General features: G+C 47.3%; 1 protein-coding gene across 6 annotated transcripts in view; it reads right to left on the bottom strand.

Annotated features, from left to right (window-relative positions):
• CLUH (clustered mitochondria homolog) overlaps positions 1-27,309 on the bottom strand; it is a 153,935-nt gene that overhangs the window by 104,174 nt on the left and 22,452 nt on the right. For 5 of the 6 annotated variants that reach the window (XM_029612489.1, XM_029612487.1, XM_029612488.1 and 2 more), the window contains exon 2: positions 26,376-26,566. In XM_029612489.1, the coding sequence (XP_029468349.1) occupies positions 26,376-26,566 (191 nt within the window). Of the gene's footprint in view, positions 1-26,375; positions 26,567-27,153; positions 27,197-27,309 lie in introns of those variants that run through there. The other variant, XM_029612490.1, reaches the window with a different exon arrangement.

Here is a 27,309-nt window from a genome sequence, read left to right as displayed (position 1 = left end):
GTTTGTGATTGAAAACCTGATTGTGTGAAAGAATGTGTGCGATTGAGATCCTTTGTGTGTGAGAGAGATCAGCTCAAAACCCTTCTTCACGCTCAAGACTTTAGAACGGTCCTACAAACAATAATCTTCTCAAAAATTGACTACTGCAACACAATACTTCTTGGCCTCCCCGAAGCCACCATCAGACCTCTTCAGTTACTACAAAACACCGCCGCCAGGTCCATAACAAACATAAAAAAATGCAACCACATCACACCCACACTAAAAGAACTTCACTGGCTTCCCATCAACCAAAGAATTCAATACAAAACTCTCACCCTCATCCACAAAAAAACAAACGAGATGAATTGGTTAAGCAATGCCATACTCCCATATTCCACACAAAAACTTCAGGTCCTCAGACACTGGCCTCCTAGCCGTGTCAAACTCCAAAAACAACACACCTCACATCAACCCGCAAACAAGCCATATCCGTGGCTGGCCCCACACTCTGGAACTCCCTCCCACCTCCACTCAGAAATGAACCTTCCACTCAAGTATTCAAAAAACATCTCAAAACCTGGCTCTTCAGAAAAGTCTTAGCCACCCCCCGGACTCATCTCCCCCCTGAAAACAAAACAACTATTCCTAGCACACAAAAAACACAAATTCTCATCCCACTCATTAAACCTTCCCCCCTCCCCCCTTTTGAGACCAACCTATTTAAATCTAAAAACCTCCTCCTCTATGCACCCCCCCCCGGTCTCCTCCAGCACAACCTTTCCCCCTTAATCGAAACCATATCTACCCACATCAACCTACAGGAGTCAGCCATTATTCTGGGGGATTTCAATCTCCACATATACACCAACCCCCTCTGATCCACCAGCCAACTCCTCCTCTCAACCATGTCCACCATTGGATTCACTCAAATCAACACCCCCATTCAAAAATCCGGACACACCCTTGACTTATTTTTCATCAACAACAAAATTTCCTCCTTAGGCCCACCCACTGCTACCCCAACCCCATGGTCTGACCACAGTCTCATACAAGCCAAGCTACAACTTCAACGTACCCCAATTATACCAAACAAGCGCATCATCGAATTCACCAAACCATGCGCCAGCGATGACCTTGCCGAGCTACTACCGGAAGCCTTAAAGAACCTCAACAAAAATGCCGCCATGAACGCCTGGATCTCCAATGAGGATATAGCCAAATCACTATGCCCCACAGTAAGAAAAGAAATTAAGACATCAACGAATCACAAATCCCCCTGGTACACCCCTGAACTAAACTCAAAGCGAATCCTAAGACATACGGAAAAACTATGGAGAAGAACCCCAACACCACAGCTGAAGGATAAATACAGGACCCTTCTTCACAAATATGTAATGGATATCAACACAGCAAAGCGAAACTTTTATACAACAAAGATACACAAATACCAATTCAACCCCAGAACACTCTTCTCCTATGTCAAAAGACCTAACCAACCCAAACCAAAATGACTCAGCCCTGGACATCCCCACCATCTCCAGCGAAAAGCTAGCACACTACTTCAAAGTCAAGGTCAACACCATCATCGCCAAGATTCCCCCCCCCCCCCCCCCCCCCCCCACCCAGAAGTAATAGAAACTCTTCCGCTCATCTCCATGTGGTCACAATTCACCCCTGCTGCATCAACAGAAATTGAACCCATCATAAAAAAAAAAAGCAAAAAAAAACAAAAAACACAACCCTGCTTCCCACCCCTTAGACCCCATCCCCACCAAAACTTTAACTCATCAGCAAGACCATCACCAAACCTATTTACAGACATCATTAACCTATCACTCGAGGAAGGAATTTTCCCTGACAAACTCAAACACACCATAGTCAAACCAATCATCAAAAAAACCTCAACTCGATAAATCCGATCCAGCCAACTATAGATGGTTACAGTGCGTAACCGTTCATAGCGAAAATGGTCAATCAACTTACAGAACACATCGCAACCTTCAACATCCTACAACCTGCACAACATGGCTTCAGAAAACTATTCAGCACTGAAACCCTCCTTCTTACAGTCACTGATACTATCCTCAGAGGGCTCAACCATGGACAATCATACCTCCTGATACTCCGACATATCTGCCACCTTCGACACTATCAACCACAGAACACTACTCACCATACTCAAAGAAATCGGATTACGAGACACTACAATCAAATGATTCGAATCATATCTCACAACAGATCCTACAATGTAAAGATAAACTCATCGAAATCCTCCCAAATACCAATTACACACGGCGTCTCACAAGGACCCTCCCTATCCTCCACCCTATTCAACATTACCTCCTTCCACTTTGCAAATTCCTATCAGAATCACACCTCACGTATTTTGTATACGCAGACGACATACAAATTCTACTTCCCATAAGTGAAACCATAGAAAGCACCCTATACAGATGGAACCATATCAGCTCAAAAATGACGCTTCTGCTATCACAATTATCTCTCTGCCTCAACCGAAACAAAAACAGAGTTCCTACATATCTCCAATGATCACCCCTCGGCCCCCCTCAAAATCAACACCCCCCAAAAAAAAAAAAACATAGGGGTGCAACTTACACCATCTACGAAAAATCTGGGAGTGACTATTGACAAAGAACTCAACTTCAAGCACCACATTTCCAACATGATTAAAGATGGATTCTTCAAACTGCAAACACTAAAAAAGCTCAAACCCCTTCTTCACACTCAAGACTTTAGAATGGTCCTACAACAATAATCTTCAAAACCCACTACCGCTGCCTCTCCCTGCTCTACTCCCCTCGCCCTGCCTTACCAACCACCCCCCTCCTAGCCGCATATTAATGCCCAACATCATGAACCCCCCCCAATTAACCTCCCTAAGACTCTATTAGATCGCATCCTATTTCTTATTTCCCAAGTTGCAATGTTTGTTTTCTCTTCTTTGTTTATACCAGTTACCATGTTTTGTAAAAATAAGCAGATCTTGCCTTATATGTTTAGTTGTATGTAAACCGATGTGATATCTCGATCGAATGTCGGTATATAAAAGCAATAAATAAAATGTATGATTAAGAGCCTGTGTGTAAGCATGTGAAAGAGTGTGTGAGAGAAAAAGACAGCATGCATGTGAGCGACTGAAAGCCTGTGTGTTTAAGCATGAAAAGATAAACAGCATGTGTGTAAATGTGTAATTAAAAGCCTATATAAGTGAGAGAGAAAAAGCATGTGTATATGTTAGCGATTGCGTGCCAGTGTGAGAGGGGAGAAAGTTGCAAGCAAACCATTCCTCCTCCTGCAAATTCCAAACAATATCAGGGCACCTGGATATCAAACGTTCCCAGGTACGCACAGCAAAACATTTTTTGTACCCTTATTTTTCATTATTGGGCCTGTGTATCTGTTTGAAATATTTTATTGGTATCCAGAAATTTTTGATATGAGTTTTTAATTGGATATTCCACTCATCAGCTGTTTTGAAATAATCTGTTCTTTTTATTATGGTTTTACTGTTACTGATTTTATATTTCTTGATTTGTTTTATAAGGATGGGTGATGTTTCTTTTTTTTCCTTTGTTGCACTGCATACAGAGACCCTGGCTTGTTGCGGTAAATTCAGTTTTTGTCTGCATGCTTCTAGTTGTGTGTTTTGGTCTCTTTATTCTTTGTTAGTCACACGTGCAAACCCTCACCTGAGGTGAGGTTTTCTGCTGGCGTGTAGTTTCTACATAGGGCTCTATAGCAGATTGACTTGGTCCGTTTTCCTAATAGGAGATGTATTGGTGTCTTATTTTCAGTGTTGCCTTTTCTTAGGTAAGGTGGTTACTGTTGGTGCTGTTTTGGTGTGGGATGTTTACTATTTATCTATTTATGCAATTTCTTTTTTTTTTAATTTATAATTTTTATTGCTGTTAACAAGAACAATATAAGCAAAAAGCGAAAGATACAGCAGTATGTAATACATTGTATTATTTTCCCCCCTCCCTCCCCCCTTTCATGCTACTCAAAAACAGTAAAATAAAAAGAAAGCCATATCATGTTATTTATGCAATTTCTGTTGAGACAGAATATGTATCTTTTCCTTGTGTCATTAACAATAAAAATAATTACCGGACATAAGCAGTGTGTCACACATGTGAGCGCGGTCTGACAGGTGTGTCACGGTGGGAAAAGGTTGAGAACCAGTGCTCTAGGGTATACATGTTCAGGTCTGCCCCCATATGATTTAAAATTAAGACCTTTGACTGTTTGAGTAGCCCCCCTCTGGACAGACTCCATCCCTTTTATATCGTTTTGATGGTGCGGTCTCAGGAACTATATACAGAATTCCAAGTGAGGTCTTGCCAGGGACTTACAAAGGCACCACCCTCTGTTTTGTGATGACCATTCCTCTCCCTATACAGCCAAGCTTCTTTCAGGATTTTACTATCTCCTTATTCACCTGTTCGGCGCCCTTAAGATCATCTTACTTAGAATTTCACCTTCCTATACCTCATCCTGAATTCGTAACTCTGAAGTTTTTAAGAGTTAAATCTTAGCTGCCAGACTCTAGACCATTCCTCGAGCTTCGCTAGATTTTCCTCAAATGTTCCACACCTTCTTGGCTCTCTACCCTGTTGTAGATTTTAGCACCATCGGCAAAAAGACAAACCTTTCCATAATCGTTCCGCAATATGACTCACCAAAATACTGAAAAGAACCAGTCCAAGGACCAATTCCTGTGACACCACTATTTATTTATATTCCACCTTTCAGGCACTTCAAAGCAAATTACATTCAGAGACTGAAAGCTAGAACTCCATTTACCACTACCCTGTGTCGCCTCCCACTCAACCAGTCAGCCTAAGGCCCATACCAAGGGCATTCAATTTATTTATAAGTCACCTATGCAGAACTGTGTCAAAGGCCTTACTGAAATCCAAGTACACTACATCTTGTATTCTGCCCAATCCAATTCTCTGGTTACCCAATCAAAGAAACGGATCAGTGAAAACTTCTACTTTAATGCAATTTGACTTGTATTTTTTTTTTTTTAGAGTGCAGAATGTGAAAAATGTCCAAGGGTGATAAGACGTTACAAGGCACTGTGATAGATATAGATGTGTGTGTTATGGACCTCTTTTTCGAAAGGCCGTTAGGTATCAAAGGCAAAGGAATGACTATGGAGGTACTACCTATTCATACTTACACCACTAATAATATGCAGTTTGCTAACCCTACTGTTATATCAGTTTCCTTGATTAATACTCAGTCTGTGCATCATAAAGTCTCCATAATAACAGATCTTATCAAGGGCAATTCTTTAGATTTATGCTGTATTACTGAATCATGGCTATCATCATCTGAAATTGTACTAGTAAATCAGTTACAATTATCAGGCTACTTGGTATTTTCTAAACCAAGTCACAGTAGGTGAGGGGCTGGTCTCAGTTATAGCCAGAACTTCCTTCAAACCAACGGTTGCTCCTATTTCAGCTAATGCTCCATTAGTATTTTTTTTTTTACTTCAGCCCATAACTGGAGTTTGTTGATATACTGTCCTCCTGGCTACCTAAGCACTAATTATTCCACCTTACTGGATATATTTGCTTGCTGCCAAAATTGTTAAAAAAAAAAAAAATTGTATAATTTTAGGAGATTTTAATTTACACGCAGGTGTGGTTCTGTTACTTGTCAATAGTGGATTCTTTCCAACCTCCATGTTCTCATTAGGATGCTCTTAGATTATTCAAGTCCCTACACATAGGCTGGGCCATATTTTAAATCTAATCTTCATTCATAATCAGTGGGACGCTCAACATATATCATCATCCATTTCATTATCTGACCATTTTTTAATGGGTGGCTTGTTAAAAGTTCCAGTCTCTAGCCCTCTGGCAAAACAATAAGCAATATATATCACCCTCCATTTGTTATTGACAAATTGCAAAACTGCTGGCTCTCTTTACCCAGCATGCCAACAAACTCAGATGCTGAAGAATTAGAGGCCAGTTGACAGTCTTCATTACAGTCTGCCTTAGATGATCTTGCACTAAAGTGATTCAGGTTACCCGTAAGAATTATGCCTCTTGGTGTTCTTCTGATCTACGGTTATTAAAGAGAGAAAAATATAAAACAGCAAGTAGAGATCAATCTAAGTGAACCTTGTATCGGACAGCCATAGACACAAAAAGAAAATTATTCTCTTGTAGAACTGCGACTGCAGCCTCCCATCCATGCAAATTATTACATATTTATTTTATAATTTTTATATACCGACATTCTTACATTAAAATGCAAATCATACCGATTTACATAAAACAGAAAAAGCAGGAAAAAATATTTCCATAGTCAAATACAGAGAACATTTATAATAAAATTGTTAACAAAGGCATAAGGTAGGGACTTGAAAAAAAGGTTACTTAACAGAAAACGTAAAAGAAAAAATATTAAATGAAGCACGGCGCGCGGCACCTGATGGTGAGGCACTTTTCAACTGCCGCCGGAGCTCACAGTGACGTCATTCTTTGACTAACATGGGCCTATGTGATTCCAATGTCATTGTCAAGTGAAGATTTTGTGAGTTTCTTTAATAGGAAAATTAGGAATTTAACAAAGGATTTACCAGTTTCTATTGACAATGCCTTTTCTCTTGTCCTGGCCCCTTCTTCTCGGTCTGACTGATTTGCCTTCCACAGTGGAAATTTTGTTCCATGTTAGCAGCATTAGAGGACACCTAATGCCCTTTTAATATCTGTTTCACTGCACTGATTAAAGTTATGAGCTCAGATGTAGAGGTCTTTTGTCAAAGCACTTGTTCATGCCACTTACTCAAGGGAACATGCCCTCAGATCTAAAGGAAGCTACAATTCATCCTCGTCTCAAAAAAAGTCTAATGCTAATCCCCAAGAATGAGCTAATTATAGGCCAATTTCATCCTTTCCTATGTTAGCAAAAGTAGTTAAAAAAAGAATGTGTAAACAGCTTCAGGATTTCCAAGCTGACAACAATAATTTTACTCGAATCATCCTAGATATGCCACTGAAACACGATCCAGTGGGAGCACTGAGAGAAGAGAATCACCTTGCTGGTGGCTGAAGAGAAACAGTAAGTACTGCTTTGGGAAATTTTTAGAACTTCAAAGTTTTGGGCAGAATTAACTATTGGGGTATATTTTTTATTGTATTTTGTGTGTTTCAAACAGCTAGTCAGAAGCAGGTAAAAAGCTAAGAGTTGTGTGTGTTTTTCCCTCCCTCTCACTGACCCACCCCAGCTCATCCTTTATTTATAAGCAGGAGACACTTTCGCTTTAAAAAAAAAAAAACCAGTCTTAACTTAAGCTCAGGATTGCCCCAGGGCTTATCAAGAGTTTAATCATCCAATTTTAGATCACTACTAGATAAATAGTGACTACACCAATACATTTAAAGGACTAATTGTATGCATTCCAACTCCCATAACTGCCTAAACTTAACTACAATTTGAACAAAATTAAGATAAAAGGCAGCAGTCCAGCAACAAGAGGGGGGCCTCCCAGTCTTCTGCATCGAGTGTCACATGTATGATTTTTTTACCCGCCAGTGAGAGGTTGTATGTGTTCACCTGATGCAAAGAGCTCCTGGCTCTCAGAGAACGAGTCCGATCTCTGGAGGCTAGAGTGGCAGACCTGGAAGAGCAGAGGCAGACAGAGAGGTATACAGATGAGACCTTCAGGGACATAGTAGCCAAGACCCAACTCCAGTATGGCAGGCCTGGTGCTGCCTTGGAGGAAGAAGGTCTCATGATGGGAGAGCATCAACCAGGTGCAGCAGGAAAGGATCCTGTAGCAAGGACCTGCTCTCCAGGTAATGCACTGTCCTCTTGCACAGAGGATGGGTCTCCCAGGGCCACTGCTCAGGAGGGAAGGGTTAGGTCGGCCGCAATAGTTGGTGATTTGATTATTAGGAATGTAGATAGCTGGGTGGCTGGAGGGCCTGAGGATCGCCTGGTAACATGCCTACCTGGTGCAAAGGTTGCAGACCTCACGCGTCACCTAGATAAGATTTTAGACAGTGCTGGGGAGGAGCCGGCTGTCATGGTACATGTGGGCACCAACGACATAGGAAAAATATGGGAGGGAGTTTCAGTAAGCCAAATTTAGGCTCTTAGGTAGAAAGCTTAAATCCAGAGCCTCCAGGGTAGCATTCTCTGAAATGCTCCCTGTTCCACACGCAGGTCCCCAGAGGCAGGCAGAGCTCCGGAGTCTCAATGTGTGGATGAGACGATGGTGCAAGGAAGAGGGATTCAGTTTTGTAAGGAACTGGGGAACCTTTTGGGGAAGTGGGGAGTCTTTTCCAAAGGGATGGGCTCTACCTTAACCAGGGCTGGCGCTAACCTTTAAAAAGAAAATAGAGCAACTTTTTTTAAAGTCTATCATTTTCCAAAAGTTACACTATACAAGACTACAAATTAGGAACAAGATACAAAGTGTAAAATTATAACTTCCGCTGGTTTCCCTATCTTTCACCCCACCACTGATCCAAACGCTAGCAGATCCTGAGCGGGAACATGATAAATATGCAGCTTGTGAGTCTTGACTCCTCCTCCAGAAGGAAGGGAAAACTATGTCTGCCCAATTGCGCTCCACCTTGAACACACAATTGACTCAGATGCCTAGAAAGTCAATTGAGATAGGCAGTGAACTCTAGAAAGATTAGCATTTCCCTCTGTTACCGCAGAGCTAACAAGTCATTCCGTGCCCTGGCTTTTAGAGACGTTAAGTATGCTTGCCAGATGTCCAAAAAATAAGGCATATTTCTGTGGCGATGACCTATGTGCTGTCAAGTGTTCATAAACCGCCATTTTATGTAATTTTAACCTCCAGTATGTAAGAGATGGAGACTCTACAACTGTCAGTGTTCTAAAATCTCTTGGCCAATAGAAATGCTTTCTGGAGAAAAGGAAAATTGGTTCTTACCTGATAATTTTCGTTCCTGTACCACGGATCAGTCCAGACTCCTGGGTTTTGCCTCCCTTCCAGCAGATGGGGACAGAGAAATTTTGATGGACTCTGCCATATATACCAGGGTGCCACCTACAGTCCGTCAGTATTACTCAGTCACAAAGCAGAATGGTTCAAAACCAAACTATATACAGTAACTGAAAACCTTGAACTGGATCACTAACCCCCAAATGGGAACAGAACCCATTAAATACAGTAAAACAGATTGATCTGCAGACTCAAATTAAACAAATGCTGAATGAGCGGATTCTCCATTACCTTTAAGCGCCAAGTGGGCGGGACTCTGGACTGATCCATGGTACTACAGGAATGAAAATTATCAGGTAAGAACCAAATTTTCCTTCCCCTGTACGTACCCGGATCAGTCCAGACTCCTGGGATATACCAGAGCATTTCTTACCTGGGCTGGGATCCGGAGAGGCCTGCTCTCAGCCCCCCCCCCCCCCTTCTCCAATCCTCCTGCACCCAGACCCTGGACATCCAGCCTGTAATGCCTGGTAAAAGTATGTAAAGATTTCCATATAGCCGCTCTGCAAATCTCCTGCGGCAAAATCTGTTGGCATTCCGCCCACGCCGCTGCCTGAGAACGAGTAGAATGTGCCCGAGTACCCACCAGTAAAGGCTTACCATGTAGCTTATAGGCGGAATTTATAGCCTCTTTCAGCCATCAGGTAATCATGGTCTTAGATGCCATATTACCCCTTTTGGGGAGACTCCACAGCACAAAGAGAAGATCAGAGACACGAAAACTGTTTGTGACTTCCAGATAATGCATCAAAGCTCTGCGAACATCCAACTTCTTTAGGTCCTTAGAAAGAGGATCCGACCGATCCAGCTCTGAAAAAGGACAGGAGCTCCACCAATTGATTTACATGAAAGGAGGAAACCACCTTTGGAAGAAACGAAGCAACCGTTCACAAGGATACTCCAGAATCTGAAATCCTTAAGAAGGGCTCTCTGCATGACAATGCCTGAAGCTCGGACAATCTACGAGCCGAGGAAATCGCCACGAGAAACACCGCTTTCAATGTCGCTCGTTTCAGTGGTTCAAAGGGCGCCGCACACAAAGCGGTGAGGACTAAGGTCAAGTTCCATGATGGACAAGGAGGCCTCACCAGCAGGCGTAAACGTTTCGCTCCACGAAGAAAGCAAAAGACATCTGGATGTGCAGCCAATGCTACTCCCTGTACAGTACCGCGTAAACAAGCAAGAGTTGCCACCTGCACCCTTAAAGAACTACACGATAAGCCCTTAGTTAACCCCGCTTGAAGGAAACTCAAAATCTCTGCCACAGACGCCCGGGTAGGAATAATCTCACGGTCTGAGCACCATGACTCAAAAATCTTCCATACTCTAACGTAAGACAGAAGTGGAAGTTTTACGCGACCTCAAAAGCATAGCCACTACAGTGTCCGAATACTCCTTACACTTCAGATGCTGCCTCTCAAAAGCCATGCTGCTAGACAAAAGCGATCGACCTGGTCGAAACAGACTAGCCCTTGATGAAGCAGGTTCGGAAGATCTGGAAACCACAGAGGACCCTCCACCGCTAGATTGACCAGATCCGCAAACCAGGGACAACGCGGCCACTCGGGAGCTACCAGGATCACCTCTGCCGGGTGTAGCTCTATTCGCCTGAGCACTCTGCCGATTAGAGGCCAAGGAGGAAATACATAAAGCAGAACGTCCATCGGCCAGGGGAGCACCAGAGAGTCTACTCCCTCTGCTCCCGTGTCTCTGCGGCGAGCAAAGAAGCATGGAACCTTGGAATTCCTGAACGTTGCCATCAGATCCAGGCAAGGTGTGCCCCACGTGTCACAGATGAGTTGAAAAGCTCCATCCGCTAGCTCCCACTCCCCTGGATCGAGATGACTGCTGAGAAAATCCGCGAATACGTTGTCAACTCCGGCTATGTGAGACGCCACTAAGCTGACCAGGTTCTGCTCCGCCCAGCTGATCAACAGGCAAGCTTCCAATGCCACTGGCTGGCTCTTGGTTCTACCCTGGTGATTGATGTAAGCCACCGTGGTCGCATTGTCGGACAACACCCTGATTGACTTTCCCCCGAAGAGTGGGAGAAAGGCTTGCAACGCTAGTCGCACTGCCCTGGTCTCCAGACGGTTGATGGTGAAGAATATGATTGATCAGATACACAATATTAGGAAGGAAAAATACCCAGACGCCTCTGCTGTACTGTGGCCTGTCAGAGGTGAATGAACTCTGAGTGCCTTTCTGAGCATGACTTGCAGAATGTCCCTGAGATAGACCTACTGGCACCAACAGGAAGAGGCCTATTCAATGGCAACATTTACTTCATAATACAAGGAAACTTGGTTCGTATGAAACCAGGATGTAAGCTTTTGTCTTACAAATGTATATCTCAACGGACAGAAACCAGGTGAAAAGAAGATCCTTTGAGGTTACAGTTTTAATTAAATCCTGGTGCCAAGAAACGGAATTCAGGCCTAACTCCTATTGAAGCCACAGACTTGCTATTTGTTTACACAACAAAGAAGAACAACAGGATACTAGAAGGAATACAGTGCATCAAAGCTATGGTGATAAAGGAACTTTTATGGTGGAAGGGTGGTTTCAGGGAAGACAAGTAAATAGTATGATTTTTACAAATGAATGGAGGATGTCCTCACAAGCATTTCCTATACATGATAGATTGTCATGACAACAGCATAATGTATCTTTGTAAATAAGTCTTTGGGCAGTCACGTCATTCATTCTGGAAACTTCGGTAGTGCTGTATTTTGATTATATAAGTCAGGGCATGTCATATATTCATTGAGATGCTAGTTATTACAGATAGAGGGCATATAGCATCTCCCAGGAACACTTGTCTTTGACTTCTTTACAAAGCCAAAATAAACTAAATTTTAAACCTCTTGCTGAGTCGAAGTGTTCTTGTTGCCCTGGCCCTGCGTACAGAAATTATGTACAATGGTCCATTCAGCCTCTTCTTGGGACCACTGCCCCTGTACAGACTTCTGCAGACAAACCGCTTCCCAACCAGCAAGACTGGCATCTGTAGTCACCACTGTCCAGTTGGGGACAACCAAGGGAACTCCGCGGCTCAAGTTGTCCGAGAGTAGCCACCAATCCAGGTTGGCCCGTGTGGACTCCCGTCAGCGGCAAAGACAGATGAAATTGTTCGGAGACCGGATTCCAGCAGAAAAGCAATGCTGACTGTAAAGGCCGCATGTGAGCGAAAGCCCATGGAACCATTTCCAGGGTCGAAGTCATGGATCCCAAAACTTACAAATAATCCCAGACCTTCGGAGGATGTTTGGACAGCAAGACACGCACCTGTCCTTGCAATTTGGCAATGCGCTTGGATGTCAGGAAGAGACTTTCCCTCGTTGTGTGTCGAACAAAGCTCCCAGAAATTCCAATGATTGGGAGGGAATTAAGACGACTTTTGGCCATATTGATCACCCAGCCGAGCGCTCTCAATTGAATCACCCGGTGTATCACTACGTGGCAAAGCGCTTCCGATTTCGCTAAAATCAGCCAATCGTCCAAGTATGGATGCACCAAACCTTCTCTGCGGAGTTGCGCTGCCACCACCACCATCTTGGTGAATGTCCTAGGTGCGGTAGCGAGGCTGAAGAGTAGAGCCCGAAACTGGTAATGCTGCCCCAAGATGGAGACCCTCAGGAACCTCAGGTGATCTGACTGGATTCCAATGTGCAAATACGCCTCCGTCAGATCCAGGGATGCCAGGAATTCCCCCTGCCGAACCGAAGCAATGACGGACCGTTTTAATGATCCAAAGACAACGACAAACCTTTTCCGTCGGAAAAAAAAAAAAAATCAGCAGAACCAGGGATCACAATTTGAAGCTCCAGAACCAATGTCAGGAAGTATTTCTTCACGAGAGGGTGGTGGATGCCTGGAATGCCCTGGTGAAGACCAGAAGTGTGAAAGACTTCAAAGGGGCGTGGGATAAACACTGTGGATCCATAAAGTCTAGAGGACGTGAATGAAAGTGGAAAAAAAGATTTGCATTCACAAAAAAGCGGGGAGTAACTTGCTTTTTACGGCAGTTACTACCCCAAACCAAATAAGCCTGATACTTCACTTTCAATGCATATCCAGCATAGCTCGCTCTCTGCTTCAATGACAGGGGGAATGAAGAAAAGTGGATCTATATACAGACAACCAACAAGGACTGAATTACATAGTCTGGGTAAACAAATAAGCATGGGTGTAGCTTGCTTATTGTGGCGGTTACTACCCCTAACTAATTAAGCTAGAAATTTCACTTAGATGCAGCTCCAACACTGCTCTCTACATTAACGGTGGGGGTGGAAGGGAAATAGAACCAAAAGATTACTAAGAGCCAAGAGTAACAGATAAGTATGAGAAAAAAAAAAAATAGTGCGAAACTTGCTGGGCAGAGTGGATGGGCCGTTTGGTCTTCTTCTGCCGTCATTTCTATGTAACATCTCCATTCAGAAGCGGGGTATCCGAAGGCATCAGTTGACCCGCTTTAGATAGAGAATGAGCTAGAAGGTCCCTTCCTTCTTTGGCACTACAAAGTAAATGGAGTAACGCCCTTTCATTGCTCTGCCGGAGGAACAGGAGTAATGGCGCAGAGTTCGAGAAGGTGCTGCAACATCTCCCTTACCGCCCGCTTTGTTGCATAACCGCACAGAGAAACCAATGGCGGGGGTCGATGGGCAACATCTAAAGCGTAGCCATGTCTTATCACAGATAGAACCCACTGGTCAGATGTGATTTTGGTCCACGCCTCGTAAAACAGAGACAATCTGCCCCCTAACTACTGGAACAGAGGAATGGACCAGCCGCCCATCATCGTGAAGGCTTTCAACCCTGCGTGGACTGTGTGTTACCAGGTCTACCGAAGTGTCACCCACGAAAGGACTGAGACTATGCCTGTCTGTTGGAATTCTGCCGAAAAGAGGAAGTGGGTGCTCGCGGAGGGCGAGACCTCCGACCTCCCCGAAATCACAACTTAGAAGAAAAAGAACCTCTCTGCTTTGGCCTATCTTCCGGTAAGCGATGAACTTTATTCTCTCCCAGAATCTGAATGAGATCCTCCAGTTCTTTGCCAAATAGCAGCTTGCCTTTGAAGGGCAGAGATCCCAGCTGGGATTTGGAAGAAACATCCACTGCCCAGTTTCTTAACCACAAAAGACGACGGGCAGATACAGCGGATACCATGGTCCTGGCAGGTGTACAAAGTAAATCCTATAGAGCATCCATGCTATAAGCAACGACAGCCTCAAGACGCCCAGCCTGGAGGGCTTCCCCCTCCGACAGCGAATCGTTAGCTTGTAGTTGTTGCACCCAGCGAAGGCCCGCTCATAAAGCAAAATTGCTGCACATAGCCACTCGGACCCCAAGCACTGAGACCTCAAATATCTTCTTGAGCTGGAGCTCCAGCTTTCGGTCCTGTAAGTCCTTGAAGGCCGAACCAGTGACCGGGATGGTGGTCTTTGAGACAGCGGAGACTGCCGCATCCACCTTGGGTACCTGAAGATCTAAAGCCTTCTCAGGCAGAGGATACAGCCTATCCATCGCCTTGGAAACCTTCAGTCCCAAGTCAGGGGTGTCCCATTCCCTGAAAAGCAAATCCATGGCAGAAAAATGAAAAGGGAATGACGAAAGTGGCCCCCACAGGCCTAACACTGGGTCAGAAGACCCTAGGCAGGACTCCTCATGAGGAGCCTCAAATCCCAATTCTCCCAAAACAGCGGGGATGAGAGGACCCAGTTCTTCTCTCCAAAAAAGCTGGACCACCTTCGGATCATCTCCGTCCACCCCATGAGAGCCACGCAGAGTGCCCTGCACCTGGTCCTTGTCCCTCTCGACCCCCCTCGGGGGCTGGGATGGTAAGTCCAGATCTTCCGAATCTGAAGAAGAATCTGATACAGCCTGAGGAGTCTTTAAGGGCCGTTGTGGCTTAGGATGACCCGTGTCCTCCCCGGGCTTGAAGCGCTTCCTAGGCCTGGCCTTCTGATAAGATGGACTTGTCCAGCGCTCTCTTTTTTCCTGCTTTCCGGGCCTTAAAGGCCCGGTGCAGCAAGAACACAAAATCAGATGAAAAGGAAGAAGCAGAGGAGGAATCATCCACATCCCCCTCAGGGATATCCCCTGCGCCTCGTGAATTAAGCCCTCCTAAGTCACCCCCACTCAGGGGCTGTCTTTTTCAGCGACAAACGTGGTGGGAGATTCCCCTCCCCCCTCTGCCGTAAGCACTGCCGAGTTCACTGCTGTGAGCGAATTCAAAATAGCGCCCGTTCCCGCGCTCAGCGGGAACGGGCCGAGAGAAGGGGGCTGTAGCTCCCCAAAGGCCCCGGAGACAGTCTGGACCCGCAGAACGACCCTCCCGGTGGTCGTGGAGGCTCTCTCTCTTCCTGAGAGAACTGGCACACAGGCTGTCCCGCGAGAGCCGCGCTTGCACGGCGCCACATGCCCTACAGATGATCTCCACTGCATTTTCCTGTCCAGCCAATCTACCAGTTTCTCCCTTTGAAAAACACGACGAAACAGTGGCGAAAAGAGACGAGAGGAGCCCACACGCAAACGCCAGGAGAGGGAGAGTCAAGAAGAAAAAAAGGCAAATAGGAAAATTAGTTTCTTACCTGATAATTTTCGTTCCTGTAGTACCAAGGATCAGTCCAGGACACCTGGGTTGTGACTCCGCACCAGTAGATGGAGACAGAGCAAAACTTGTCGGGTTGAGTCATATATGACCCTGTGCCAATCTTAGCCCCTCAGTCATACGTAATGTCAAAGTAGAAACCCGATTAGGCAACCATAGCTAACTAGCAAAACTCGCTACTTAAACGGAAATAACTCCAAACCCCTTCGGGAACCAGACTCCCCAACCGGGAGAGCGAAACAAACAAGCGGGTAGCTTAAGTAATAACCATGAGCGGACTCTCCGTTACTTTAGCGTAGCACTGCGGGCGGGATCCTGGACTGATCCTTGGTACTACAGGAACGAAAATTATCAGGTAAGAAACTAATTTTCCTTTCCCTGTACGTACCAGGATCAGTCCAGGACACCTGGGATGTACCAGAGCCAACTTACCGAGGGTGGGAAGCAGAGAGTCCCGCTCGGAGTGCCCTCTCTCCAAACCCTCCGGCCTCAGTAGCCTGAACATCCAACCGGTAATGTCTGATGAAGGTATGCAACGACTTCCAGGTAGCCGCCCTGCAAATCTCTTGAGGCGACACCTGCGAAGATTCCGCCCAAGACGCAGTGTGGGACCGCGTCGAATGAGCCCTGAGACCCACAGGCGGAGGTTTTCCCCGCACTATGTACGCTGAGCCAATGGCCTCCTTGAGCCAACGGGCGATCGTCGTGCAAGACGCCGCAGAACCTTTCTTTGGGCCCGAAAGCAGCACAAACAGATGATCTGTTACCCGAAAAGGATTAGTGACCTCTAGATAGCGAAGAAGGGACATCCGCACATCCAGTTTTCGTAATTCTCTCGTTTTCGGGTCCGAAGACTTCCCGACCGCAAAAGCGGGAAGCTCAACGGATTGATTCAAATGAAAAGCCGACACGACTTTAGGCAGAAAAGAAGGAACCGTCCGTAAGGAAACCCCTGCGTCGGAGATGCGCAAAAACGGCTCCCTACAGGACAACGCCTGCAATTCCGAAACACGGCGGGCCGAGGCAATTGCCACCAGGAATACGGTCTTCAACGTGAGATCTTTGACCACAGCGCGCTTCAAGGGCTCAAACGGTGCCGAGCACAAGGCGGAGAGAACCCAATTGAGATTCCAAGACGGACAGGGAGGACGCAAGGGAGGACGGAGGTGTTTAGCCCCCCGCAGGAAACGGGCGATATCCGGGTGAAGAGCCAGGGAGGTTCCCCGGACCTTACCACGCAAACAACCAAGCGCCGCCACTTGGACCCGTAGGGAACTGCACGCTAAGCCTTTGGCCAGCCCGGCCTGGAGAAAAGCCAGAATATTGGAAACCGCAGCAGAAGTGGGATCCAAACCCCGCTCCACACACCATTGCTCAAAAACTACCCATACCCGGACATAAGCCAGGGACGTAGACTGCTTCCGGGACCTCAGCAGCGTAGCTATTACCGCGTCCGAGTAACCTTTTCTCTTCAATCGATTCCTCTCAAAAGCCATGCCGCGAGACAGAAGAAGTGATCCGCATCCTCCAAACAGACAGGGCCCTGATGAAGCAGCCCCGCGAACCCCTGGAGACGAAGGGGAGCCGCCACCGACAACTGGACGAGGTCTGCGAACCACGGACGGCGCGGCCACTCCGGTGCCACCATGATCACGTTGGACAGGTGCAATTCTATGCGCCGCAGAATCTTGCCGATCATTGGCCACGGGGGAAACACGTACAGCAGCACATCCGTCGGCCAGGGAAGCACCAACGCGTCGACGCCTTCTGCTCCCCTCTCTCGACGCCAACTGTAAAATCGCGGAGCCTTCACGTTGTGCCACGTGGCCATCAGATCCATGTGGGGAACACCCCACTTCCTGCAGATGAGGAGAAACGCTTCGTCCGCCAGCTCCCACTCTCCAGGATCCAGACGATGACGGCTGAGAAAATCTGCCTGGACGTTGTCGACCCTGGCAATGTGAGACGCTGCGTGTTGCTGAGATTTTGCTCCGACCAGGCCAATAAGAACTGCGCCTCCTCCGCCACCAGTGGACTTCTCGTCCCGCCTTGACGATTGATGTAGGCCACGGTGGTCGCGTTGTCCGATAGAACTCGGACCGCCTTTCCCCGTATCAACGGTAGGAAGGCTTGAAGAGCCAGACGGACCGCTCTGGTCTCCAGACGGTTGATAGACCACTGGGCTTGCGACTCTGACCAAAGGCCTTGCACCGATTTCCCTAGGTAAACTGCTCCCCAGCCGGAGAGACTGGCATCCGTGGTCACCACCGTCCACTTGGGCACTAGAAGGGACACTCCACAGGACAGATGACTGGGATCCAGCCACCAGAGTAGGCTGGATCTCGCCTGGCCAGCGAGTGGGAGCGGTAGGTAGAAATCCTCCGAAACCGGCTTCCGGCGGGATAGTAAAGATGACTGCAATGGCTGCAGGTGAGCGAACGCCCAGGGTACCAACGCGAGCGTTGAAGCCATAGACCCCAGAACTGTCAGGTAATCGCAGACTCGCGGGCGGCTTAGAGACAACAAACGCCTCACTTGAGATTGCAGCTTGCATATCCGATCTTGAGATAGAACCACCTTGCCCTGTTTCGTGTCGAATACGGCTCCAAGATATTCCAAGGACTGAGTGGGCGTCAGTTGGCTCTTGTTGTAGTTGACCACCCAGCCCAGGGACTGCAATAGCTGTAGAACCCTGGCCACCGCCTGCCGACACTGACCCTCTGACTTCGCCCGAATCAACCAATCGTCCAGGTAAGGATGAACCAGAAGTCCTTCCCAACGCAGCTGCGCCGCCACTACCACCATCACTTTCGTGAATGTCCGAGGAGCTGTCGCGAGACCAAATGGGAGCGCTCGAAATTGGTAGTGCCTTCCTAGTATGCAGAACCTTAGGAACCGCTGGCACGATGGCTGGATGCCCACGTGAAGGTACGCTTCTGTGAGATCTAGGGAAGCCAGGAATTCGCCCGGACGCACCGACGCAATCACCGAGCGAATTGTCTCCATTTTGAAGTGGGGAACGCGAAGGCATCTGTTTACCCCTTTTAGATCCAGGATTGGTCTTGACGTGCCGTCCTTCTTGGGAACCACGAAGTAAATGGAGTACCGGCCCCTGCCGTGCTGATCGACAGGGACGGGGGAAATGGCTCCCAAGTTTTCCAATCGCCAGATGGTGTCTAGCACCGCCGCCCTTTTCTTGGGGGCCTTGCAGGGCGAGACCAGGAACTTGTCCGCTGGGATGTGAGCAAAATCTAACTCGTAACCGTGTCTTATCACGTTGAGGACCCACTGGTCCGACGTCACTCTGGTCCATTCCTCGAAAATTAAGGTTAACCGCGCCCCAACATTTGGAATGCGTGCTGCAGGCACGGCGAGGGATGGACCGGCCGAACTTCATTGCGAAGACTTAGACCCCGTGTTCGACGGGGCTCCTCCTTGCCTACCGTAACGTTTCCCCCGAAAGGACTGCTGCCACTGAGGGTTCCGAGAGGAAGACGGCCTATACGGAGGGCCGGTGGATCTTTGAGGGCGCGATTTCCTGGGCCCCCGAAAACGGGATCTGGCAGGAAACGAGGACCGCGTTCTGGCTCTATCCTCGGGCAGCTTAAATGCCCTGTTCTCACCCAGAGAAATCATCAAATCCTCCAACTCCTTGCCAAACAACAATTTCCCCTTGAAAGGTAGCGCCCCCAGGTGAGCCTTGGAAGAGCCATCCGCTGCCCAGTTGCGCAGCCATAGGAGGCGGTGCGCCGACACCGCTGCCACCATGGACCTAGCGGACGTGCGTAGAAGATCGTGAAGGGCATCCGCCCCATACGCTATTGCCGCCTCCAACCGCCTCCAACCTATCTGCCTGAGAGGCATCCTTCGCAGACAGACCCGCATTCACCTGAAGGACCTGGGCCCAGCGCAGACTAGCTCTCATAGCGAAGTTAGTGCAGACTGCGGCCCGCACCCCTAGGGCGGAGACCTCAAATATCTTCTTAAGCTGCACTTCCAGCTTCATGTCTTGTATATCCCGGAGGACCGTTGCTCCCATGACCGGGATAGTAGACCTCTTCGTCACCGCGGAGACCGCTGAATCCACCTTTGGAAGTCTGAGCAGCTCCAGCGCCTCCTCTGGAAGCGGGTAGAGCTTATCCATGGCCTTGCTGACTTTCAATCCTAATTCCGGAGTATCCCATTCCCGGAACAAGATATCCGTTGACGAAAAATGAAAAGGAAAAGCCACTGCCGGCCCCGTAAGACCTAGCAGAACTGGATCCATGTTGGCCTCTTGGCGGACCACCACAGGTGGGGCCTCTATCCTCAGCTCCTGGAGAATGGCCGGAATGAGTGGCGACAGTTCCTCCCTGCGGAACAGCCGGACTACCTTGGGGTCATCCCCTTCCACGGCCTGTGTTCCCTTTCCCGCGCTGGGCTGGGCGAAGCCATCCGCCGGGGGCTCTTCGGGAAAATCAGTATCCGCCACGGAGGAATCCTCTGAATCCGACTCCTGCGGCACGCCCCGAGGGAGCCGCTTCCCCCGTGAGGGCTCCTGGGCTCCCTCCGCAGTCTTCGTAGCCTTCCTCTTCCTTGGCGGAGCCTTGTGGGGACCATCCCCAGAGGTCCCCCCTCGGCTGCGCTTGCTATGCTTGTACCGAAGTACCTTGCGCAGCAATAGCGCAAAGTCCTCCGAGAAAGAACCTGACTCAGAAGAATCGGCCTCGGAATACCCCCCGGGACCGAAGCCCCTCCGAGGAGACCCCTCCCGCGGCACCCCGCTGCGGGGAAAGCGCGGGAGGCAAGGCCGAATCCCCCGCCGCGTCCTGCGCGATTTCGCGGCCGGTGGCCAACATGGCCACCACTCCCGCGCTAAGCGGGAACAAGTCCTGAGGCCTACCTAACGAGCCTCCACCACGCGGCGGCGATCGCGCGATCCGGGAGCGAGATCCCCGAGGTGCCCCGGACGTCTCTTCACCACCTGGGACGCAGGCCGAGCAGAGGCCCTCTCGAGATAGGCGCGCGCGCCGAGCCGCAGGCCCGACACGAAGAACCATGCGGCATGCCGGCGATCGCGGGTAAAAACAGAGACGCGCCTCAGAATAAAAATTAATTCGGCGACCCCCCCCCTGCTAGTGGCGCCCCCCCCCCCCTCGGCGGAACGGAGTGGCGACGCAAGGTAACGGAGAGCTGGCCGAAAGCAAAAACAAAAAACAGCAAACTTTTTTTTTTTTTTTTTTTTTTTTTTCACTGACGCTTGTCGCCGTCCCGTGTCCTGGAGCCCTATTCCTGCAGGGGTGAGTGAACCAGGCTCCCCGGTGTCACCCCTGACGCTGCTACTAGTGGAGCCGGGTCCTCGACCCTAGCAGCGGCCTCGACCAGGGGGGGATGGTCCCCTCAGAACCTCACAACCCCCCTGGGAGGCAGGGCGGCCGGGACCTGACTCTTTAACCAAAAGAAAAAACCCAATTTGGACATAAAAACCACTACCTAGGCTTATCTAGAAAGAACTGATAATCAAAAACAACCCAACCCTGACTAACTACCAGAATCAGGGCGGGCAGGCAGGACTGTGACTGCACCTGCACCATCTACTGGAGACAGAGTAAGACTGAGGGGCTGTGATTGGCACAGGGTCATATATGACTCAACCCGACAAGTTTTGCTCTGTCTCCATCTACTGGTGCGGAGTCACAACCCAGGTGTCCTGGACTGATCCTGGTACGTACAGGGAACTTTTTTTTTTTTTTACTTGCCCGATAGCCTCCAGGACCTGGTCCCACTGGAGGGAGTGAGCCGGGCTCCCCGGTATCACCCCCAGTGATTCACTCAGCGGGCAATAGGGTCCTCGACCCTCCTCCGCAGCTGCCTCTGCAACCGGGGGAGGGGGGGGAATGGTCCCCTCAGGACCTAGCAACCCCCTGGGAGGCTGATGACTGTCTCCTTTCAATGGTATTATACTCCTAAGTTGTTTCGTTTCTTTGATCACTTCTGACCGGTGCTGGAAGGAGCTAAAATGTTCATCTTTAAAAAAAAAAAAAAATCGCAATTCTTCCCAGACAAGAGATATGACAATGGTCCTACTCCTCCAGGTCCTTATAGATATGGGACAAGAGAAGAGGGTAATACAGCTAAAGATCTTTCGAATTACCAATGTCTGGGTGTATAATAGAAGGCAGGTTATTAAGCTGATCAGCAAAAATCTTGGCTAGAATATTTAGGTCTAAATTTAACAAGGAAATCGGTCTATGACCCCCATAAGGCTAAATCTCTTCCAGGCTTGACCAGAATTGTTATACCCGCCAGATTGGAAAAGTAATGTAGGGCATAATTCCCACGAAGAGCATTAAACGTGTTTGTTAATGGCAAAGCCAATTGATCGGCAAAAACCTAGTAGAAGTGAGCTGTATACCCCATCAAGCCTGATGCTTTACCTGGTTTCAAATTCTCAATGGCCTGCATTACTTCCAGCTATGAGATCTCACAATCCAAGCTTTCCTGTTGAATATTGGTCAAGCCCGGCAGAGATACTCCAACAAATATAGATCAATATCTTCTGGTTTTATTGCAGAATTTATACTATAGAGATCAGAATAAAAGCGCAGACGTTGATTTCTGATATACTGGTTTGCGGTCAAAATGTGTCCATTGGCATCCTTTATTTTCAGCACATTATTCAAGCTACGCTGAGCTCTCAATTTATTAGCCAAATGTTTACTTGCTTTATTATCCCCTTCAAAATGTCTGTTTTACTAAATCTAGCTGGTGGGCTATAGAGGCTGAATCTAACTCCGCTAATTTAGACTTATGGCAGGTTTCCAAGTACTTGAGTTTAGCTAGCAACTCATTCCTAATCTTCACCCTGCACATTTTTTCATGAGACGCCTTGGCCCCTCAATACTGCTTTGAGGCATGCCCATAAAGTAACTGAGGAGACATCCGGAGTATCGTTCAGCTCTAAATATGAGCTAATGCTGTTCCAGATTTGTTCCCTAAAAGCCTCATCGGTAAGCAAACTATCATTTAGCTTCCAAAATAATTGCCCTCTATCGTAATCCTGAAACTGAATATTAAACCAGACTAGGGCGTGGCCTGACCATGTCATAGATTCGATCTTTGAGGAAGCAATTCTATTAATGATACCCTTACCCGCTAATAAAAGATCTATTCTAGAGTAGGATCTATGGGCATACGAGTAAAAGGTATAAATTATGAGATTTAGGGAAACAGGAGCACCATACAACCACCAGGTTAGCCTGGGATATAAGGGATTTCCAACTGCCCCTCCCTTCCTGTGTAATCAGTTGGAGAGTATCTGGGAGAATTACCTAGTACTGGATTCAGAGTGACACTGATGTCTCTCCCAATATCAGGTAGCACTGCGCACGGTCCCTAAGAGTCTCACTCAATGAAATATAAAAGTAGCGTTATGTACTAGGGGTATATACTGAAAGCAGTGGGGCAGATTTTCAAAGGGTTACGCGCGTAGGGGCGTCAAAAGGTCTGGAGGCACGTGTATAGCCCTGGGACGCATACAAGTCCTGGGGCTTGAAAGAAATGGCAGTCCGGGGGCGGGGCCAGAGGGCACAATTTGTGAAATAAAAGGTACGGGGGAGGGGGGTAAAAAGGAAAGTTCCCTCCGAGGCCGCTCCAATTTTGGAGCGGCCTCGGAGGGAACAGGAAAAGCCAGCTGGTCTCCCCGAGGGCTCGGCCCGCTCGCAAGCTGCACTAGTGTGCATCCCCTTGCACGCACAAATGGAGGCCGCGCGCGTACCTTTTAAAATCTGCCCCAGTGTGTATAGTTCTCTCTCAGTTTTAATATGCAAAAATGGAAAACACCCTCCCGGATCTTTATGACATCCTTTAAATTCAAAAATGTTTATGAATAAGGAATCGACCCCTGTATCAGGCCGATACAGTAAAACCCACGGGAGAGCCGGCGCTCTGAGGGGAGCACCCGCTCTCCTGTGCGCGCGATTTAGTATTCAAATGAGGGCCAGAGGTAAAGAGAGACACTAGGGACACTAGCGCGTCCCTAGTGTCTCTTTTTTGACAGGAGTGGCAGCTGTCAGCGGGTTTGACAGCCGACGCTCAATTTTGCCGGCGTCTGTTCTCAAACCCGCTGACAGCCACGGGTTTGGAAAACGGACGCCAGCATAATTGAGCGTCCGTCTTCCGATCCACGGGACGATTTTAAATTTTTTTTTAATTTTGGGGCCTCCGACTTAATATTGCTATGATATTAAGTCGGAGGGTGTACAGAAAAGCAGTGTTTTCTGCTTTTCTATACACTTCCCCGGCAGGCATTAAATTTTTGAAAGTAAAATGTGCGGCTTTGCTGCACATTTTGCTTTCTGGATCGCGTGGGAATAACTAATAGGGCCATCAACGTGCATTTGCATGTTGCGGGTGCTATCGAAAACGCGTGGCCAAACCCGGGCTAACAGTGCACTCCACGGGTGCATACTGTACTGTATTGGCCCATATATTTGGATGATTTAGATTGTGGCACCCAATATTGCAAAGGAAACTCACCCGAGTGCATAAGGATGATCATAGCGAGCTTGCAGTGAGTGGTCTGCACAAAAATGATCGCATCGATACAGCGTACTTCATTGAAAGAAAGGCAGTTTCTGTCCAGAATTTAAGTCCTTGACATTAAAAGTATAAACTTTAAAGGAAGTCATAAGGAAAGTTGTAGTAAAATTTGAAGAGTGGATAGGATATCGAACAGAGAGAACAAGTCACAATGTAAAATAGATACGTTATGAATATTGAGAGAAGTAAAAAAAAAGGCTATAATCTGCTACCCATTCACCTACAGTTATAAACAAACTTTGGTGATGCTAAATTACCCTGCAAACCCACCCGCCCCCCTGACCCAACCCCAAAACAGTCTGCTTAGAACAAACCCACAGACCCACTGCAAATAAAGGAGGAAAAAAGTCCAGACTGCCAGGGTCCCTCCCTTCCCCCCCAAAAAGGAAGAGAGACAACTTAGTTGCATCCTAGCGAACGGATATTCAGGAAATATGCAATTAGGGCTCTTAACCTAATGACTGCTTAAACAAAACCTCAAGTCACATTGGTAATCAGCAATGCAGTCGTCCATACAAACAGAACCCCAAAAACCACTTCAGGTTCCATCGCTGGTCATTGCAGATCCCTCAGAGTTAGGACAGAGCCTCCTTCTGCCCTTTCCCATGCACTGCCATCTTCTATGTTCCTCTCGGCTGGGATTTTACCCTCGTCACACAAACACTGCTACTATCAACTCTGCATTATTGCAAATCCCTTTTATCTAGGTCTGCCGGAACTCTAGCTTTGCAAACTATACAAAATTCTGCAGCTCGCCTGGTTTCCGGAACTCCCTTACGTGCTCACATTTCCCAGGTTCTAGCAGAACTTCACTGGCTTCCTATAAGCTGGCGCACAAAATTCTAAACCTTGACATTAGTGTTTAAAACAATTAAAAGGTCTTGCTCCCGGTTGTCCAACGCGCCTTCTGCACTCAGCGTTGAGAAGTTTGCTGAGTGCCCCCAAGTTCAAAAATATTCAGTTGGCCCAGACTTGTGCCCAGATGTTTGGAGTCACAGGCTTTCAACTATGGAATGAGCTTCCAAATGTACTCAAGGTACAGAATGATAGCCTGCATTTTAGAAAACACCTGAAGACATTTATTTTCTCTAGCCTTCTCTGTATAAATTTTCTCCATTTGGTTTCTGGACGCACAAGCATTTACAGCACACCGGTGGCCCTATCGTGTTTTTAATATTATGTCTCTCTATTTCTTGTGATTATTTCCTGTAACTTTTATTAAATGTACTGTGTGTTTATTGCAATCCGCCAAGTTCTCTGGATCAGCAGGCCATTAACTTTATAAATAAATGGACTAAGTTTAGCTATGAAACCGATGCTACGTCAGCAGGTACAGTTTGGGTCAAAACACAAGGGGGCCGATACAGTAAAAATCGCGGGAGAACGGGCCTCTCCTGTGCGCGCGATACAGTAATTGAATTTATTTAAATTAGGGCCGGTGGTAAAAAAGAGGCGCTAGGGACACTAGCGCGTCCCTAGCGCCTCTTTTCGGACAGGAGCGGCGGCTATCAGCGGGTTTGACAGCCGATGCTCAATTTTGCCAGCGTCGGATCTCGAGCCCGCTGACAGCCACGGGTTCGGAAATCGGACGCCGGCAAAATTGAACGTCCGGTTTCCAACCCGCGAGCCTATTTCAAAATGTTTTAACTTTCAGGACCTCTGATTTAATATCGCCATGATATTAAGTTGGAGGGTGCACAGAAAAGCAGTTTTTACTGCTTTTCTGTGCACTTCCCCGGCGCCGGCAGAAATTAATGCCTACCTTTGTATAGGCGCTAATTTCTGAAAGTAAAATGCGCGGCTTGGCTGCACATTTTACTTACTGAATCGCACGGGATTAACTAATAGGGCCATCAACATGCATTTGCATGTTGCAGGTGCTATTAGTTTCCGGGGGGGAATCTCCAGGGATACTTACAGCTTCAAATGTGACAGGTGTGGGAAGCGCAGTCTACATGGGGTTATTAATACCAGCCAGAGCGTATTCTGCACGCCATCAGGTACTTTTAAATGCTGCCTTGCTACAGGGTTAGGTCATAGCAGATATGCAAGTGAAGCCTCCCAAAATGATACCGAAGGCAGTGCAATTTGAGTGAGGCCTGTCTAGGAAACCAGCATATGGCATATTTCAATTGTTCTTCCAAAGTCTCTCAAAACCACTCCACTTGGACTCACCTGTAAGGCAAACTGTTCTATTGCTGGTGCCTGGATCTTGACAGTGAAGCCGGTGTCCTGGATGACAATGAGCTCTTGATCATTGCTTTCGTCTCCTGTCTCTCTCTCCTCATGCCCATTTTGCCTGGGCTCCACCTGGCTGTGATCATGAGCTCCTTCTCCGTTCATTAACGCCATGCTGGATGAATGTTCTGTGCCAAAACAAAAAAACACAACATACTTGACTATGATAGCTGGTTCAAGTCAGAAGTATGGAGAGTTAGTTGTTCCAACCAACACAATGGAGATAATTAACATAAAACAAACTTGCTGCATGTTTCATATACATTTGATATCTACTTGGAGTTTCCAGAGGAAATAAAGGATGCATGAATCATTGAGGTTTTTAGTCCCTAAATGTTTTTGTAGAATTCTTAATGTTCTACACTATACAATACTGTAGCCTTTGATTTGAGGGTCCCTTTTGCTTATAACTAGCAATTCCCAGATCCCTATCCTACTTTTTTCAGTGACTGTTTTCCCAGTGGTATAACCCATGAATGTTTGGATATGTATCTTGGGGTTAATTTTATCTCTACTCTGACCATGTCTACTTAATACTTAATCCAAAGATACCAACAGGATGAGGGCTTGAGAGAGAATGGCTGATCTCAAACGACTGGAGGACCCATCCACAGGAATGAAAGAAAAAACTGGGAGCTAGTCCCTTCTGAAGCAGTAAGCTAAGGGGTGATCTGCTAACAGCTTAAAGACTGGTTAGCGAAAGAGGGGCATTTACCTAGGGAAGAACACACACTCCATGCCATGGAACATATGCTGGTTCTTGTGTCACTTTCTTACTGGTGGTTTACAAGCTACTCAGCAAATCTCTCCACGCTATATGCACACACAAAAAGCAACATGAAAAAAACCCAACAACAAAAAACAAAACAAA

The sequence above is a fragment of the Rhinatrema bivittatum genome, chromosome 8 (genome assembly GCF_901001135.1).
Source record: "Rhinatrema bivittatum chromosome 8, aRhiBiv1.1, whole genome shotgun sequence".
NCBI lineage: Eukaryota > Metazoa > Chordata > Amphibia > Gymnophiona > Rhinatrematidae > Rhinatrema > Rhinatrema bivittatum.
Note: the sequence above shows the minus strand (reverse complement) of the source record. Positions and strands in the feature narration are given on the sequence as shown.